At 41.6% G+C, this 17,761-nt stretch overlaps 2 protein-coding genes across 2 annotated transcripts; both read right to left on the minus strand.

The window, feature by feature from the left end:
- Positions 1-3,741: 3,741 nt before the first annotated feature.
- Positions 3,742-5,549, minus strand: LOC137283887 (uncharacterized). Its single transcript, XM_067815562.1, has 2 exons — positions 4,659-5,549; positions 3,742-4,263 (listed from the first exon to the last, which is right to left on the minus strand). The coding sequence occupies exons 1-2, from the start codon at positions 5,547-5,549 to the stop codon at positions 3,742-3,744; spliced, it is 1,413 nt and encodes a 470-aa protein (XP_067671663.1).
- Positions 5,550-13,151: 7,602 nt separating this feature from the next.
- Positions 13,152-16,082, minus strand: LOC137285133 (zinc finger protein 488-like). The gene is made up of 3 exons (XM_067817361.1): positions 15,945-16,082; positions 15,023-15,251; positions 13,152-14,347 (listed from the first exon to the last, which is right to left on the minus strand). The coding sequence occupies exons 1-3, from the start codon at positions 16,080-16,082 to the stop codon at positions 13,152-13,154; spliced, it is 1,563 nt and encodes a 520-aa protein (XP_067673462.1).
- Positions 16,083-17,761: the final 1,679 nt, after the last annotated feature.

Here is a 17,761-nt window from a genome sequence, read left to right on the forward strand (position 1 = left end):
CGTGGTTCTGTCTTTACATGTAACAAGTTGTTGCAGCGCACATTGACTCGCGGCACCAGATCGGAAGCGAGAAGTTGGACCGTCGCTTATGTCATTTTGAAAGGAGAGTTATCGCCCGTCGCAACAAAAAGATCGCCCATTGTAGGCGGAGTACATATAAACCATGAAGTTCGAAATGCGGGGCAACTGTTCCTTTGGGAAAACAATTCGAGGGTTGGTTGGTGTGGGTTCTCCTTATATTCATACAGAGGTTGACAAACACCCACAAGTCCGCCGCCATGGACTGCGATATTTACACTGTTCTTGAAACACGCGTTGTGTGTACCCGGCCATTGCAAATGACTCATAAGATCAACAACAAATACTTACTTCTTTGCAAATCGTATGCAGTGAGGCCATGTTTTCCCATCGCCGTTCGTACGCCAGGACTAAATGCTTGACATGAACCCCTTGCCTCAACAAAGCCAACGGTAGCACATTTGCTTTCTGCAAGACACAGTGTTGTACACTTCAGCTTACTAGACACATTGTCTACATTCCATAAGATGTCAGTCCTTTCTTCAACAATTACCCTCTTGAAATTATCAAATCGGAGATCAGTGCAAACGTCTTGTAGATACATCAGAAGAGATGCAACTGCTATGAGCAGGTTTACCATGACTGGGCTCATGTATGGTTTTGAAATACGTAAATTTCTGAAAGCTACAGATGTGTAGTTTCTCTCCCCAACAGTCGTCTTTCAACCCCGTTAACTTTTTAAAACTGAAAGGAAAAAGCGTTTGAATGTTTTTTGGTTTTTTTAATCACGGCATTGGAAAAAGCTTTGGGTCTGGCGTTGTCAGTCTTTTTTAGCTAGTTGATGACACATTTGGGATTGCTTTCTGTCGATACATTATTAACTACCGAGGTTTCTGTGTGTCTTTAAACTATTCGTTTCATATAAAATAGAAAGGCTACTAAAGATCATTATTGTATGAGAACATATATCATCCCCTCGTAAATCTATCTTAAAGAGCCGATGTGTCAACCGACACTTCCTGAAAGAAAATATATCAGCCTCACAACCATTGGAAATCCACCACATTAAAGTAAAACAGGTAGGACAATGTCAGCTGCACATAAATGTATTAGCCCAAAGGGTGTTGTAAGTATCATCCATAAAACTCTTTTCAAGAGTTTGCAGTCTTATTGTTTCCACAGCCTTTCGATCTGTCTTTCCGTAACGGAATCGGGTGGTCAGGCTCCCTGACTTGGTTGACACATGTCCTCGTACCCCACTTGCATAAAACGATGCTTATGACCCTGACCACTGGATTATCTGGTCCTGCTTCGTATATTTACAGACCACCGTCATATAGCTCGAGGATTGCTGAGTGCGGCGAAAAACTAAACTCACTCACAAACTCGATCAGTCTTTCAGGTATGGTAGCATTGTAACTGAAAAACTATCCGGATTCGAATGCTTCGAATACTGTTATGTTTTGCTTCAGCTAGTTGATGACACATTTGGGATCTCATTCTACCAAGACCCATGTTTGTAGTTATTGTGCATTGTGGTGTGTGTGTGTGCTGGTTGCACGGTCCCATTCTTCTTTTTCTTTGTCATGGGTGTATGGGTATTTAAGTCAACGGCTACAATCGTTTTCTTAACAAAGCAATTTGATAGATGGACATTCTTCTGTGTCTCTAAATTATGCTTCTCCATTTATGCCTCATGAACATTGTATTCCTGTAGGGAGTTGTGTCGTCTTTCAAAACCTGACTGATGAAGAGTGACTGGCGGAAAATGTACTCATAATGGTGCATTTATGGTGCATGTTAAAAAATAAATAGAACAAGAAATATATAATTAGGAGCCGAAAGACTAGACTAAAAGTAACCTACAAAGTTTCCTTATTTCACCTAAAGCTATTTGCTGGTGACAATATTGTAAATTGAAGACATGGAATAGGTTATGTGATTGTCTTGTTACAAGCCGAAGGTATGGGTGAACATTTTGTTTAAACTCATTTTGTGGAAGTAGAAAACTGTGCAAGATTTAATCTGCTCGAAGTATCTTTGGATGACAAGTGCTGAGGATACCAAAATAATGATAAATACCTTTACAGTGCGCTAAACCCCATTCACCAGGCGAATGTTCATAGAGCGAACAATCAGAGCACATTATTACTCATGATAACCCAAGCTGCCTGTGAGGCCCTAGAAAGTGAAAAGTCACATGACTTATCCTACCGGGTACCCATGTAAAAAGAGGCAATTTTAAACGAACTCTTTTATCACTCAAACTCACAGGAGTCAAGCTGCCAAACAAGGTCACTCATCTAATAACGCTCCGTGCTCGACGTTTATTTGTGACCAGTGCTCTTAGGACCACACAACACAACATATGCTCGTATAATATTTGTATTTGTATAGTATTTATATAATTTATTCGATTTCTGTTCAGTAAAATATATGATATGTTCATAGACAGGACATTTGTTTGACAGTTTTCCTGTGTTAATATTAGTTCAACCACGGGTCGAGTTAATAGTTTAACGTCCGTCACATTCATGCAACCTGTACTGTAAACGCAGCATGTGTGTACTTGAACAATCTGTAGGGTCAGGGATCATACATTGGTTTATCAATTTATGTTGGAAAATCCTCCCTGACCGACCCTTCATTATTATTATTATTATTTTTTCTCCAGGAACTTATGTATATGTAATGCTGGTCTCATGCAAGATCATTAGCCCTACTAGAAGGTAGGAACAAGAGCACCACTTGTGGTCCCTCAACTGCTGCAAGCACTGAGGCATTTCCTGTGATAGACGTGCGTCCAAAGCCACCAAAGTAAAAACAAACGACTGTAAATGGTCAAAATAAAGTCAAATAATAGCTGAAAGTACATCTCTCGAACACAGTGTGTCTGTTTCCAGTGATTACTTGCTCTTGCAATTCGTATTTCGTGAAAAAAATCCGAATGTATACGAAAAAAAAATGGAAACTGCACAACGTCACCTGTATCAAATTAGGGTATAAAAACTAACCAGGTTTGTTCTCTTATATCACGTTAATCGACTGAACGCCACTGCCCAAAACGAAGACCGGTATTTGCGGCTGTTTAACTTCAGAAACCGATACGTCACTGTGACGTCATCAAGCGCCAACAGCACTGGACGTCCCGTCAACAGAAAGACTGTGACCAGACGACTCTGCATTCATTCTGTATCAGTGCAAGAGGTTGCTACACTCGGCATTGAACAATATGTGCTGCCCAGAAAGTTGTAAAAGCTCCCAGTCGATTCGTCATTGGTGATGGAATACTGGATAATGCACCCCAGTGTCATTCAGGTGATCTTAGACCACGAGCTGTGGACTGTAGTTGGACACGAGACTACATATTGTGTCAGCATCAGATCAGACAATAAACAGACAATGCCACTTGGAACGTGATCATTTACAACAAATGTGACATAAGGTAATACTTTCTCAGTGAGGAAGTCGCGGTGGCTGAAGGGGTTTGACGGCAGACTTCGTATGCTGGCGATTAGGTGCATGCCTTTGAGGGAATGGGTTTGAATGCCGGATAGTCGTCAATCCAACAAAAGTACTGGAATGTGTACTTTGCTTGGAAAGTGTAATCCCAACTATAACATGTGTTTAATTCCAAAATTATTCCATTTCACACCAGGAGATTAAACATTTTTCTACCACGGAAGACAGACACCATAAGCAGTGTAATATGTACAACTCTCATTAACACGTAAAGGTGATGTCACTCGTTGTGTTGTGGTCAATGATAAAATCACCATCAGATCCACGGGGTATGCACTGACCGGCGATGGTCAAGTTCACAAACCTCCAGTTGATTATCCGTCCGCCTCGAGATGAACCAGAGATAACAGTATGGATTGGGTCGTGGGCAGGTTGAGAGTCAACTGACAAATTAACAACTGTAACATTTGAGATGATCCCCTCCGCAGCCGGATCCATGTTGTAATTGACAATCCTTGGACATGACCCTTCCACCCGGATGTTTTCAAAGCGTATGTCGCTGACGTCAAAATGGCGAGTATTTCCATACGTGTCAAACACTGCATCGTTTCCCGATAAAGTTTTACAAACATTTTTGAACTTGCACCAGTCGGTGTGGATGATATCCATGTCGGCCATGGTGACGTTGCGAACATACAAAGTCTCCCATCCTGTCTGAAGTGTGCCTCCATTCTGCATCTGCCACTGTACACATCGCCGAACAGTCAAGTTGCTCATATGGATCTGAAAAAAATAAACCTGGCTAAGATTTTACGCAAAAAATATTCTCAGGACGTCCTCATTGTTCGGCTACTAAAGACAAAACATCCTGCCTAATAAAAAACAGTTGCATGGTATTTTCACGTATGCAAATGATGAAATGAAATATGGCTTAAACAAACTTAACAAATGAGGCATTTTTTGGCTGAACACGCAACAAAGTCATCACTGACGACAAACCGTGGAAGTGGCTGTCTATAGCGTGCGACCTTCAAGCTACTGTTTATTAGAGGCGGTCTTTGAACCTACTGCTAAAGCGTTCACGTGTTATGCTAATACATGGGTAAAAATGTGAAGCCCATTTCTGGTGTCCCCCGCCGTGGTATTGCGACTCACCCGTCTTTGTTATATTGCCGTACCTTAATATTGGCGTCATCCGCTATAATGAATGTGTCCTCGACTAGTCCACCAATTCCTACCCCGATACCATCAGTATTCCCCATCCAAGCAGCCACCATGCGTGCGTTACGTACGATGTTGTCATGGCCATTAGCGAGGAAAAAGAATTTAGATGGGTCAGCGATCGTTATTCCTTCGTAAACGTTTCCGGAGGATCCCATGAAGTTCACTGCACACTGGCCTATCCTTTCATCGTGACGGACGAAGTTCTCGTTGGAGATGACGCCTCGGCCGTGCATTGTGACGTTCCCATGCGGCAGTTGAAACCCTCCCCTGATGTACGCCCCCGGAGAGATGTACACCTCACGGATCTCTTGACCAACTACCAGTGATGCGGTGAAGTTGTGGATCCCCGCTCCATAATACAGTACATCAGAATCGGTCGGGGAAGGAACGTTGACTTCTGGAGGGTCGGCGAAGACGAAGAGTTTGTCGGTGATGTCTCGGATACCAAGGCCGTAGTCGTTGTCAAACTCCACAGACATCATCCGGGCATTTTGAAGAATAGTGAATGATGCTCTGTTTGGGCCTTGTCTCTCGCACCTGTAGCCATAACTGGAAGGTCTAACAAGGCAATTGTTGAAGTCTTTTGGAGAGTGGACATCGATGGTGACGGGGGCTCCGGTGAAGGCGAACGATGTCCATGACATGCTCCTTCCCGGGGGCTCAAGGGGAGAACTGCTACGGTGATCAGAGGTGCTGATATAGACAAACAGTCTGCTGGGCGGTTGTCCAGATTGGGTAACGTTGACAGAGAACTTGTCTGAAGGTGCTACTCCGTCTGGTGCAGGGTAGATGATGACATCAGAACACACCACAGGAAGCAAAAACACAAGAGATCGGACGTTCATGTCTCTCGATTATGCAACTGAATTATGAAACAAACTAGTTCCGCGAGTCAAACGCTGAACCTTATCTTGAGATTTGCGTTCACCGACCTACAATAATTCCGGTCACAATGATCCACTTCTTGCTTATCTACTCATAAAAACGTGTAACGACCCTTTCATTTGAGAACAGACAACACTTTTTCACGTTTGTACTATCAGGGTGATGGGTTTGCCTGTTGGTGAGCGTTCGCTCGTTCCACTGACGGCCCGGCTTCGATTGCCCACACGGGCACTATGTGTGAAGTCCATTTCTAGTATCACGTGCCGTGATAATACTGGAATATTGCTAAAAGTGGAATATTGCTAAAAGTGGCGTAAAACCATGCTCACTCATTTTTCGCACTTTTACACTGCTAGACCACAGGTATACCATACCGCAACACCGACTGGGTACGAGGCAGTCTACACTTCATTCCCTAAATGACGAATTCTAGGCCAGCAACATGTCTTTTTGGCGGAGAGGGGATCGAACCTAAGACTTCCATCGGGATAGACGACCACTGCATATACATTTGTAACATAGGCCGTGTTACTGATAATATTTCTGAGTGCAACGTAAAACTAAACCCACTCACTCACAGTTGTAACAATAGTGAGAGCAGATTGTCACAGTGCAGAATGAGTATCGGATTTTTAAGTCGCTTTTATCATTATCATGGGGTAATATTTTCGGCATGTTAGTTATGCCCCGTTAATTACAATTCTAGTACACTGAGAGAGAAATATGATTATTTTAGACAAGTTCATTTTGTTTAATATCGAGTGATTCAATGTGCTTTACATTCATTCTCTCAGACATGCCTCCCGAATCATCTTTCAGTAGAAGTGATTGAACGACTTTAGTTAACCCTAAACAAAATCCAGTCCAATATCAGTAGTACTACATACATTCCGTAACACAAAACCCTAACTATATGTAGTCGTTCCTGTCCAACTTCACTGCAAGTGCTATTTTGCATCGTGAAATATGCATTCTCACATAACGCAGTCAAATGCATCTAGAACATTGACAGTTAAGATCAAGATGGGTTTTCATTTCTGTTCGGAAGGATAATCTTTACCTTACCGCATGAGGTAATTAACTGAAGTGATAATTTGATGCTGACTTCATTACAGTGTATTTTCTTTCCTTGACAGACAACACAAGAAGTATAACCATCAGCGACATAGGACGTCCGTGGCGAGAAAACGAGCATCGTTTTAACATGAACTGAACAAAGCGTCATAAAATACCTTTCGTTAATCACGCATCTGATTTGTGTCTTTCGTTGAAGCTTACCAAATAGCTGGAGCTCCAAACACGCAGGCCGAACATGCAAGACGTACCACAGCTAGGTTACAATTGACTTGGCTCACAAGTTACACGTGCCTTTACTTCCACTTCGCAATAACAGATCTGATCATATATATCATGCTCACACATCAACATCAACAACGGCTACTAAACGCGTACCATTACTGCAGCATCCCTCTACAGGAAAGATACTCTAAATATTGAAAGAGTGAGTATTGTTTTATGCCGCTTTTAGCAATATTCCAGAAGTGTAACGACGAGGAACACCAGAAATGTCAACACCCTATCACGTATGGACAATATACGGTTGATGCCTATTTGACTTTAGCAGCAGTGTGTGATATCTTGAAACAGTGAAACAGCTATATGTTAAATAAAACAATGTAAATACACGCAACAAAAACCTTTCCACATCCATAATAAATATCTGCTAAAAGCAGAGCCGATTGTGCATTCGTGACTGCACATCATGAGTTGACTGTTACAACATTATTGCAGCTGTACGATGTTGTTTATAAACAACTGGAGCTGGGACCAGACAATCCAGTGATTCTCACTATGCCATACAATGACAGAACATGTATGACATAGTCCTGATATCAGGTGTTGGCGTATCCTGTCCGTCATAAACATATGCAAAATATAGTCATTTGTTTACATAAAATCATCCGGGAATGTATGGTACAAAGTCAAAACAGGGAATAGCATAGGACATTATTTTGTCCCTGGCAAAAGACAAAGGTAAAGGACAAGGTAACCGGTATTTGTCTACACTGAACGTCGTAAATAGCACAACCCTGAGCAATAAGTCTAGCAAATGGGAACCATGTCTTTGTATACAGGATACATACATGAGTAAATATTGTAACTACTAAATCCATCTAAAATGACTATGCTAATTTTCTATGTATTCCGATGCTCAACAAAATTACATGCCGTTGAATAATGGCAGCATTCAAGAGTTCATGTATATGAAATGCACGTGTGGCAGTTTTTTTCACAGTGGTAAGATATCATCTTGCTTGCATTTGGCGAGTATACAGTATACCCTGGTTATAATGGCACCGTTTGTCAAGGAAACATTATGGCATTGCAACCAGGGTGGCATTATTCCCCGGGTGGAGAGTTGGGTGCAGTCAACAAGGTAATGGAGCTGATGTCTCCTGTAATGAACCTTGAATGAATAATTCCAGCACTTTGGGGCTGCTGGTGATTTGTTGGTGTAAGTGGCAGGAAGTGTATTGTCATATGTGTTGTCTCATCATGGATTGTATGACTACTTAAATCATTAATGAGTTTGGTCAGTTAACTAAGTCAGTTAACTTTTAAGCGAATTACGGCATGTATACTACACACAGTCAGTGTAATTGGCCTTATAACAGGGCAAAATGACTTGGAACATGACTTTTGTTTCCCAGTCCTTTAGCATATGGCATTATGTCCAGTTCCACATTAAAACCAGGGTATTATAAAGGCAGGAAATCCGTTCTGGCTTCTGGCAAAAAACATGGCATTAATATATGCTGGGCGGGGGCATTATAAACAGGGTGAACTGTACAAATGAACAAATGTTCAGACTGACAAGGGAAGGGACGTAACTCTATCTACTATTATTCAAAGTTCAACTAAAAGCAAATATTTTTCCTATATTCCGATCTTGTCTTGCTTTTTCAACATACTGATATAATGTTTTTTCAAACTTATATTTTGATCCTGTGTTATGGGAGTTGGTAATTAGCTGAAGTGATGTGTTGGTTTTCATCATTAAAAGACCATAGGGTATGATTAATTTTATGTTCAACGTTCAATAATCGAGTTGTACTGGACCAGACAATCCAGTGGTAGATATGAGCAATGCCCCACATCGTGTTTGCCCACTCGATCCTTTCATGGGCTCTTACGGGCACGACCCGTCCAGATCCGTGTTGCAATTGGTCTTCAGCAACCCATCGTTGTCGTAAGAGGTGACTTACGGCCAGAGCCTCGAGTTTCACAGCTCTAGTCGCAAGTTAATGTATGACACATATAATCTTAGCGCTAAGAGAGGTTAAAAAAAACCTAGGCCGGGCCTCGCTGATTTGGTTGACACATGCCATCTAAAAAAGGTATACCGATTACGTAGATCTATGTTCACGCTGCCAAACAATGGTTTGTCTCGTCAAGACTTGAATATATCTAGACTTTGCCATACAGCTGGGATATATCTGAGAGCAGTGTTCGATAAATCGTGGGAGACAAATCTTGGCTCAGTTGTAAATCGTAGCAGATTTTGTCCAGATCGTAGTAATTTACCCCAAAACATACAACCTGTCAGTTTTATTTCAGCGTCTGAGAAAAATAAGTGGACCGGATTCCAGTTTTGAATAAACCAAAATTCGCCATATTTGTTTGTTCAAACAATTCAGAAATATTTAAAACCATCTCATTTGTGTGACTGCCAAGTGTGAATATATTACCTCCATTCTGCAAACCTTTATCCTGTTATTATTCATAGTATAGACGATAAAAAGACAGTAAACCAGTTTACTGCGCAGTCTCCCCATTGCCATAACATTATCGTTAAAGCACATCCAAGTACTCCCTTGGGCGTGTTCGTTTCTTCTGTTACATCCGTCTGGCCGCGACCTCAGACACATAATTCACTGCCTTGGAAAACTACACTGTCTTGCCCTACTGTCCAAATTGTATTTCTCTCCGCTCGTGCCCTTTATTCGGTGCAGGTTATGACCTCATGGTTAGCAGAAGGCCAGTCATATATCGTTTTCGACTCAACAGTAATCTTGGATGGGGTCAGACATGTTTATTTGTTTGTGTACATGAGTGTGAGTGAGTGAGTCTAGGTTTACGCCGCTTTCAGCAACAATACAGTAGTATCACGGCGGGGGGACACCGGATATAGGCTTCACACATTGTGCCCATGTGGGAAATCGAATCAGATGACAACAGATGACGCACACCGCCTTTATTCAAACCGTGGATATACATCTACCCATTAAATCCCTTGTTAATTCTGCTGGTTAAGGATATTTCAGTGGTTCGCATGAAGAGTAGGGTCGCGGTTACAGCTTCCGATACTCACGCTTAATCCCTTGTTCGATTTCGAAAAAGAGTGCATTTTGTGAAGCCCGTTGGTGACATCCCCCGAAAATGCTAATACGTTTGAAGCGAGTGCAACCTTACTCACTCACTCGCTGTTGTATTACCTATTACCTTGTCCCTAGGTCATGCATTATGTGAAGAACAAAGGTGACAGTAAATGAGCAATGGGTGGTTGTAGTGTTTGTGTATGTGAAGAGGTGTCACTGAGAACGAGTGAGCGAGCGAGTGAGTATGGGTTGAATGAGTGGAATGAGTGAGCTTGGGTTTACACATTATTACGTTTTTCCATTATTCCAGTAATATCATGGCGAAGTACACTGAAAATGGACTTTATACGTTGTTCAGTGTTCAAGAGGGGGCCATGGGCTCATGTACCCTCGAGGTTTGTTAATTTCCTCGAGCTCGCTGGGCGAGGGGAACATAAACAAACCTCGAGAGTACATGAACCCATGGCCCCCGAGGAAACAGTGAACAACGTATCTATCTTACCGAACACCTGAATTTTGATTGTAAACTGTTTGAAGCTCTTTTGTTGAATGCGAGGTGAATCGCCATTTTGCAGACGGCACAAGGTAAACAGATTTAGAGTTATCTCCCTTTCATCGATGTTCAATCGCAAAACATCTTTAATTTCCGGGCTTCATGCGTGATTCAATGTTCTTCGAGACAAAGAAGTACTACCATGAAGCACCAGAAGAGTTCGGAATCCCCAGCGGTGAACATTGAAAATAACAGAATAGCACTTACCCAATCAGAAAGCGGCATTCATGTGTGAGGTAAGATAAGACATATTGTACCAAAGTTGGGAATCGAACCCGGGCCTTAAGCGTGACTAGCAAACGCTTTGACAACTAGACTACCCCACTTGAGAGACGTCTGTGAGCTGCGATGTATGTATGGTCCACATATGTATACCTGAAAATAGCTTGTTTTTGAAATGCTGGCGAAGATTCCATTTACTTACTAAGTCTTGAAGCACCGTGACCGTAACATATTCATAACATACATACTAAATATTGTAATCGTATCATTGCTACATGCCTACACTCACTCACTCACTCACTCTTCAAGCGTTCAACTGGAAATCAATGTTTCAGTATTTACACCCCCCACCCCCCTTCCCTCCTTCCATAAGGGCTTGTGGATGTAAAACAACAAAGTTGGACACGATTGGAGTTCTTTGACCGTATCATTCCCAAACTTGGGTTATAAACTCTGTTAAGCAGCTCTATGGTCGTAAAGTAATACAGTAGGTTCACGCTAAAACAATGTGCCCTTGTCACCCTTGAAGCTTTCTGACCGTCAGGCTTACAATCTCATTCTGGAAGAATTGCTTCAACATACTTACATGCTGACTCTTGAAGGACCGTGGTAACATTGATATAACAGATTTACATGCTCACTGTTGAAGCACCGTTATCGTAATAATACTATAACAGACTTACAACCTCACTCGCCGTAACAGTGATATAACACGTACGTGCTCACTCAGTGACCGTAACATTCAGTCAGTCTTGTAGGCATGTTTCACAAAATAACCAATCATCACCAAGGGATCTTACACATTAAATTGAGAGACAAAGTCAAAGAAAACATTTTTATGATAATATACAATTTTATTGTAACCACGTAACATGTCTATAATAGCTGTTATATTAATGAGGCTTCACATCGTACGTTAGCATGGACAGTGTTATACATTACATAAGGCTCCATAAAAAAAATTAAATGTTTCTCGGGCACATGTTTTTCAATAGTGACGAGGACGATAGAAAAGAGGTGACAAGGGAGTAACACATTTTTATTTTTTCTCTCAGGAACACGTCTTGTGAAGTTTAGCTCGTATTAATGAGGTGCAGATTCAGTCATACTCGTTCTGATAGTGGACAAAAGGATGAACAGGATGCGGCCAAGTCACTTTTTTATGAACGCCAATTAAAAAAAAGTTACGCGCACAAATGAAAGTGACGCACCGATGCCTGAGAAACATTTAGCTTTTTTTATTTAGCCTTACACGGGACAGATTCCACCAGCCACCTACAGGTACATTCAAACTGACGGGAACTATTCAACTCAACTTTCTAGAGCGACTTCCAAACTCATACCACGGCTCATGACGAAGCTAATTATTTCAAAGTGCAGAGTATCATAATAATGCACAACAGCTAGACATCAACATAAATATATTGAATTTCTACATTTAATGTAATAACGAAATCAGTCAGTTCCGTAACAAAATATATGGCATCCGTAGTCTCGGAAAGATGAATTCCTAACTTCTGTTCATAGTGAATAAACCTGCACGTCATAACGAATAAATAAGCGCTCAACATAAAATTGATACGTGGATTTTAATGTAAGTATATCACCAATGAATGACGTAGTACGATATTTTTCGGCGCAACGTTCATAACCTATGCCTTTTGTTGGCACGTGACAAGAACCGGTCATATATTATTAGGGGTGGATTAGCTAGTGGGGGTTAGGGTCGAAACAACGGGAAAAAAGAGGGAAAATGATACACATGTTTGAAAGGAGTCATGAAAACGTTTGGGTAAAGAATATATAGCACTTTGAACTTTTCGGAGAAGGTGAACGAACAGTAATGAACGGAAACATAAGGAGAGCCTTTCAATATATGACAACGATTACGGGAGGGGTCAATATTTTCAGTCCGTTAGTGCACAGAAACCTCAGAATCCCCACCCTTAACGTTCTAATTAAAGACCGGCCCCTTTCTTGGGCTGGAAACGTCCCATTAATCACCGGCGACTCAATGGCAATAATACTGTATAGCTTCGTTTTATGTATTGTTTGAATGACGCGTAGACTGATATTTTTGGGCATTTTGACTTTGTCCATCATTAATGCTTATTTTTTTAAAGGCGAAAAATACTTTTGTTTTCATCTGTTCTATCAGAGGTAACATTTCTTCAATTCACTCTGAAATAATACATCGTTAATTAGCTAATAACTTTGGTTCAATAGATTACTATACAACGAGAATAACAATTCTACGATAACCACTTGTATTATGAGAGCTAGACATGGTAACACAAGCCTAGACGTGATAGACTAACGCAAGATGCAGTATACAAATCCACTCATTGTTTATATTTTAGCAGCTTTAGTATATAAGCAGAATCTCTTTAACAGCGTCTATGCAAGTTCTATACGTGTGACGTCATATGTCTCGTCAAATGGTGCCGCTCTCGGAAAGTCTCGCTACAAATGTTACACCGCAGCTTGTCATCACGCTTCTTCTTCACCGGGTCGAACTCTCGTTTGTGATGAGATCTCATGTGATAGACGAGATCACTAGTCATCCGGAAGGTGGCGTTGCACTTGGCGCACCAGTTCTGTGACAGGTCCAATGCGGCTATGGGAGAATTGATCTGAGTGGGATTCGTCCCACTATGAATCATTTTTTCCACCATAGGGTTCTGGCTTTTCAAATACGCGGGATAACTCATGCTTGCCCTCTCCGCAAACAGAAGCTGTTGTTGTTTGACAAATAGTTCGCTGTTACTGTCACTGTTCCGTACGTTGGCAAAGCTCTCTGTCAGAGGCCCCGGCACCTGGGTACGACACATTTCACCAAAACGAACAGGTGTCCGTTCGGCGTATATGGTCGTTGAAGCAGCCAGATTGGTGGAAAGGGGGAGCTGTGGCATCAATGGAATACGGGGCATATACAATCCAAGAAGCTGACTCTGCTGCACAGCATCTCGCGCAGCCGGATGTGACGCAGTTGATGACGGTATAGACATACTTGGGTTTCGAACAGCATTTTGAACAGACATTCTGTTTGACAGAGACACGGAACTTGACGATACTGGATGAATTGGTGACAATTGTTCTTGAACTGGAGACATAGACTTTTCCACTTTCCTAAATGCACTTGCTCCGTCGGAGTGGTGATCGAAGTCATTTATTTTCGTGCAAGGGGGAGATAATCGCTCAACGTCAATATCCCTGTTCACCGAAGACACAGAACTTTTACTTTCAGTACAACTTTTCTTCTCAGGTGGAGAAATGTCTGTAGATAAATGTCGTTTCCGTGAACTGTTAGATTCTGAAATGTCTTTTCTCCTTGGTGAAAGTTCAAGTGGAATCGAATCAGGACTGTCTCCGGACCTATTTGGAATGCTGTCTCTCAATAAATCTGTTTCACACTTATAATTGTCCGAGGCAACACTCTCTTTGGATCTCAGTTCTGAAATTACTAGGTGTCGTTTTGCGGAGGCATCATGAATTAAACTACGCATGTCCGCCGCCCTCATAGTACACCGGAACTTGAGATGAGCCCTCATTGGAAACACGTACTCAAACACTTCACCACACTGTGGGCATATAAAGCCTTCGTCTGGAACAAAAAATAAATCATTTATTATTTTATAAATGCACATCACAGACCTTTTCAGTGTCATTTTTATAAATCGTTATAAGTTCATAAGTTTAGCCAATGTGAAACATGCGTGTAACGTTTCTTTTGTCCGTCAGATGATACAGGTGATCCAAAACGCCGTCACATAGACAATTAACATTGGAAGTTTGTACACAACGCAACGATTGTTGAGACGTCTGGATCAGAGATCGGTAGTGTCACCATCGATCTATCTCAAATATTCCGTCAACCGGATACTCATCCTGACAGTTCATGGATTTACCAGGCTGAACAACTTTGCCTATCCCACCTCATATATACCCCATTTGGTACATGCGCCCAAAAACGTTCGCTAGTCACACCAAAGGCCCTTGTTCGATTCTCCAAATATCCAATACAATATCCAATCTCTGGCGCCCTCAACAGCAAAATTGCTAAAATAGAAACGGCATAAAAACAGACTCTCATTCCTTTTTATATTCATCGCGGACCCTATCCCACGATCTGTGGTTGTAATGAGGCACACATACCGTCTTGCAGGACGACTTCACATAAGACGTTCAAAGAATTATCACTGTTAATCTAAGGTGAAGACTTCAGTCAAACTGACAACAAGACTTCAGACGCATGTATATAAAGGTGGAACTCCCTTACCTTGGGGTATGTGCATTTTGACATCGGGGATATTGAGGAGCTGACAGAAGTCTTTGCTGTACCAGACAAGCAGCTCCTCCCCTGCCTTCACTATCCGCAGGGTCCTGTAGTAGACCTGCCCCTCCTTCATGTAGGCCTCTACATTCTGTTCCTCCTCGTTTCGGGCTGGGTGGATGTATGGCAGCCAGTCAACGGCCTTGATTCCCTCCTTCCGCTCTGAGAGATCCAACTGAAGCAAAACCATGTCAATTCAGGAGATGCGACAACGACTTTAATTAAAAAGGTTTTTCCTGTTCCCTGGTTGCTGATTTTCTGACTCATATTTTTTAACAACTGAAAAAAATATTGTGCAAAAATTGCACGCGCGTATCAATTGATCTACTTCCGAATTTCCTGCAAAAATCCAAACTGAGATGAGTATTTCTGTCATTGATATAATTATATTATTCGACTTCAAAGTGAGGGTGGAAGTGGAGGAATACGTATGCCACGTGTCATACAGGGAGTCCAAGTGTTTGTCACTGCTAATGGCGAGTGAGTGAGTTTAGTTTTACGCCGCTTTCAGCAATATCACGACCGGGGAGACCAGGGCTTCACACCTGTGCCCATGTGGGAAATCGAATCGGTCTTCGGCGTGACGAGCGACCGATTTAATCACTAAGTGTTGATGTGAACTTCAGATAGTGTCTCGCGTCACCATCTCAGAAAAACAAAACAAAACATCTATCAAACCACTACTAATAGGCCATTGAAATACATTTAATAATATGCTGTTATTCGTTATCTAAAATTTGAAATTATTTGATTTTCCAGACAAACAAAAAATATTAATTGAATATGTAGGATATGTCATGAGTGGAAGTTGTTCAGAAATAAGTGATGGATACTCTGCCAGACATTCCCTCGATGTTGAGCATTTTACCTTAATGATCACTCCGTCCTGTCTTTTATCATTTGTAAGCATCGCAATGAGATACGCCGGATCCGCCATTGCAAGATGGGAAGGAAATGGCCCAAATATCTGCCCATAGTCGATATCTGATACAGGAACCACGCCCATTTTCTTTAACTGAAAGAAATATAATATTGGTTTAATATAACACTCAATCACAAAACGCAGACATGTAACAGGATAAACACTGTGATTTTTTATTGACATTCTGCACAATACACTAAATATATTCCAGCGCACACTTATACAAAATCGACTTCACAGAGCAACTAATTTCTTTGTAAGACTTAAAAACCGACCTCTGACAGACGCAGCTTTTAAGCAAATGAACGATCAGAGCGGAATGTTTAAACAACAAATCACATGAACCCCCAAATTTCCTAAGGGCGCTCTGTTTAGCCTTATAGCATGTTTGGGCATAATATCCAAAGCCATGCCAGCCTCTAACAATATGGCTGATCAGTTGCCTGGGCTTTACTGAAACCGACTACTCTTCTCATCCGTGGATATTGAGAGACAAATCTAATGTTCTTGATCAATCTTTCCAAAAGCTTTACTTGAGCCAAAAAGGGGACTGGGTAAAATTTGATAACCGACCAGGTCCTTAAGTGTTGGGGCTGCGTAATGAGAATATGTTTTGCTCCGTCCGACTGGACGCGAGATGGCACTAACGAAGCGAGATGTTTGTATCAACCTCGCGAGTGTTTTACTCAATAATGGCCCAAATTGGAAATTCATTAGGTCCGTCTTGGAAGATAAATTAGGCTGCTATCTCCGTCTGAACATATTCCAAAGCAGGCTTTTCTGGTGCACGAGAAGAAACCATGCACGAAGACTCCAAATGGAGAAATAATCCCTTTAAAGCGTTATAGAAAACGTTAATTAAAACAGATATTGTTAATATGATCGTCGGAGTGGCGAGCTTGGAAACGGCGGTGGAGGCACCGTGGCTTAACTAAATTAGGACCGCATGGTCGAGGAGCGATATTTGGATCAGGTGCGGAATATTTACAAGTAATTTCGTTTAATTCATCAACGATTTAAGAAAACTATCCCAAGACGCTGAAAGATGGCCCTTCGTGACGTCAGAGAAGGGACAGATAAGGGACGTCAAACTAAGTTTATTCAAAGACCATATGGCGCGTAAACACTGGACTGGAGCTTGAGCATTATTCTCATCTGTAATCAATAAACAAGCGAGATATTGTCTCAAAAGCCAACTGGTCTTTCCGTTTCAGGTCGAAATATGTCAATTTACTTGCCAAATTGCCGAATATGTATCGCAGACCCCCAAGGAGAGTAATTTATTTTAGCCGTGGGCTTTGTGTCCATTCCCCGGAGTGCATGATACTGTCATTTAGGCTTATTAGAGATGAAATGTTGAAAGAATTATTCCATTTCCGAAACGGAAAGCCTTCCAATTTTCTGTATAACCCCCCGGCTCATCTCCCGGCATCTTGATCGTGTCAAAACGCGTAATTCTGGGGCCATCGACAACACAGACACTAGATAAGCGAAATTAATGTCAGGCAGATGTCGGGAGAATCGCGAAGACGATGGTTAATTGTCGGACAAATAACCCGAGTTAAACCCGGGATCCGGAGTTTCAACGAAGACCATATCTAGAAATTAATTGAGTTTTAGCTAGGCGTGGTGACGCAACGTTCTATCTGAATGCCTTGGATACTATCTCGGTCTATTAAATTGGATGTTTTCAACCTAATTACAATCATCTGGTATATTTTGCTCAGCCAGACCTCTATCAAATAATTCTCAAAAAGTGGCTA

This window comes from Haliotis asinina, chromosome 5, assembly GCF_037392515.1.
Source record: "Haliotis asinina isolate JCU_RB_2024 chromosome 5, JCU_Hal_asi_v2, whole genome shotgun sequence".
Classification (NCBI taxonomy): domain Eukaryota; kingdom Metazoa; phylum Mollusca; class Gastropoda; order Lepetellida; family Haliotidae; genus Haliotis; species Haliotis asinina.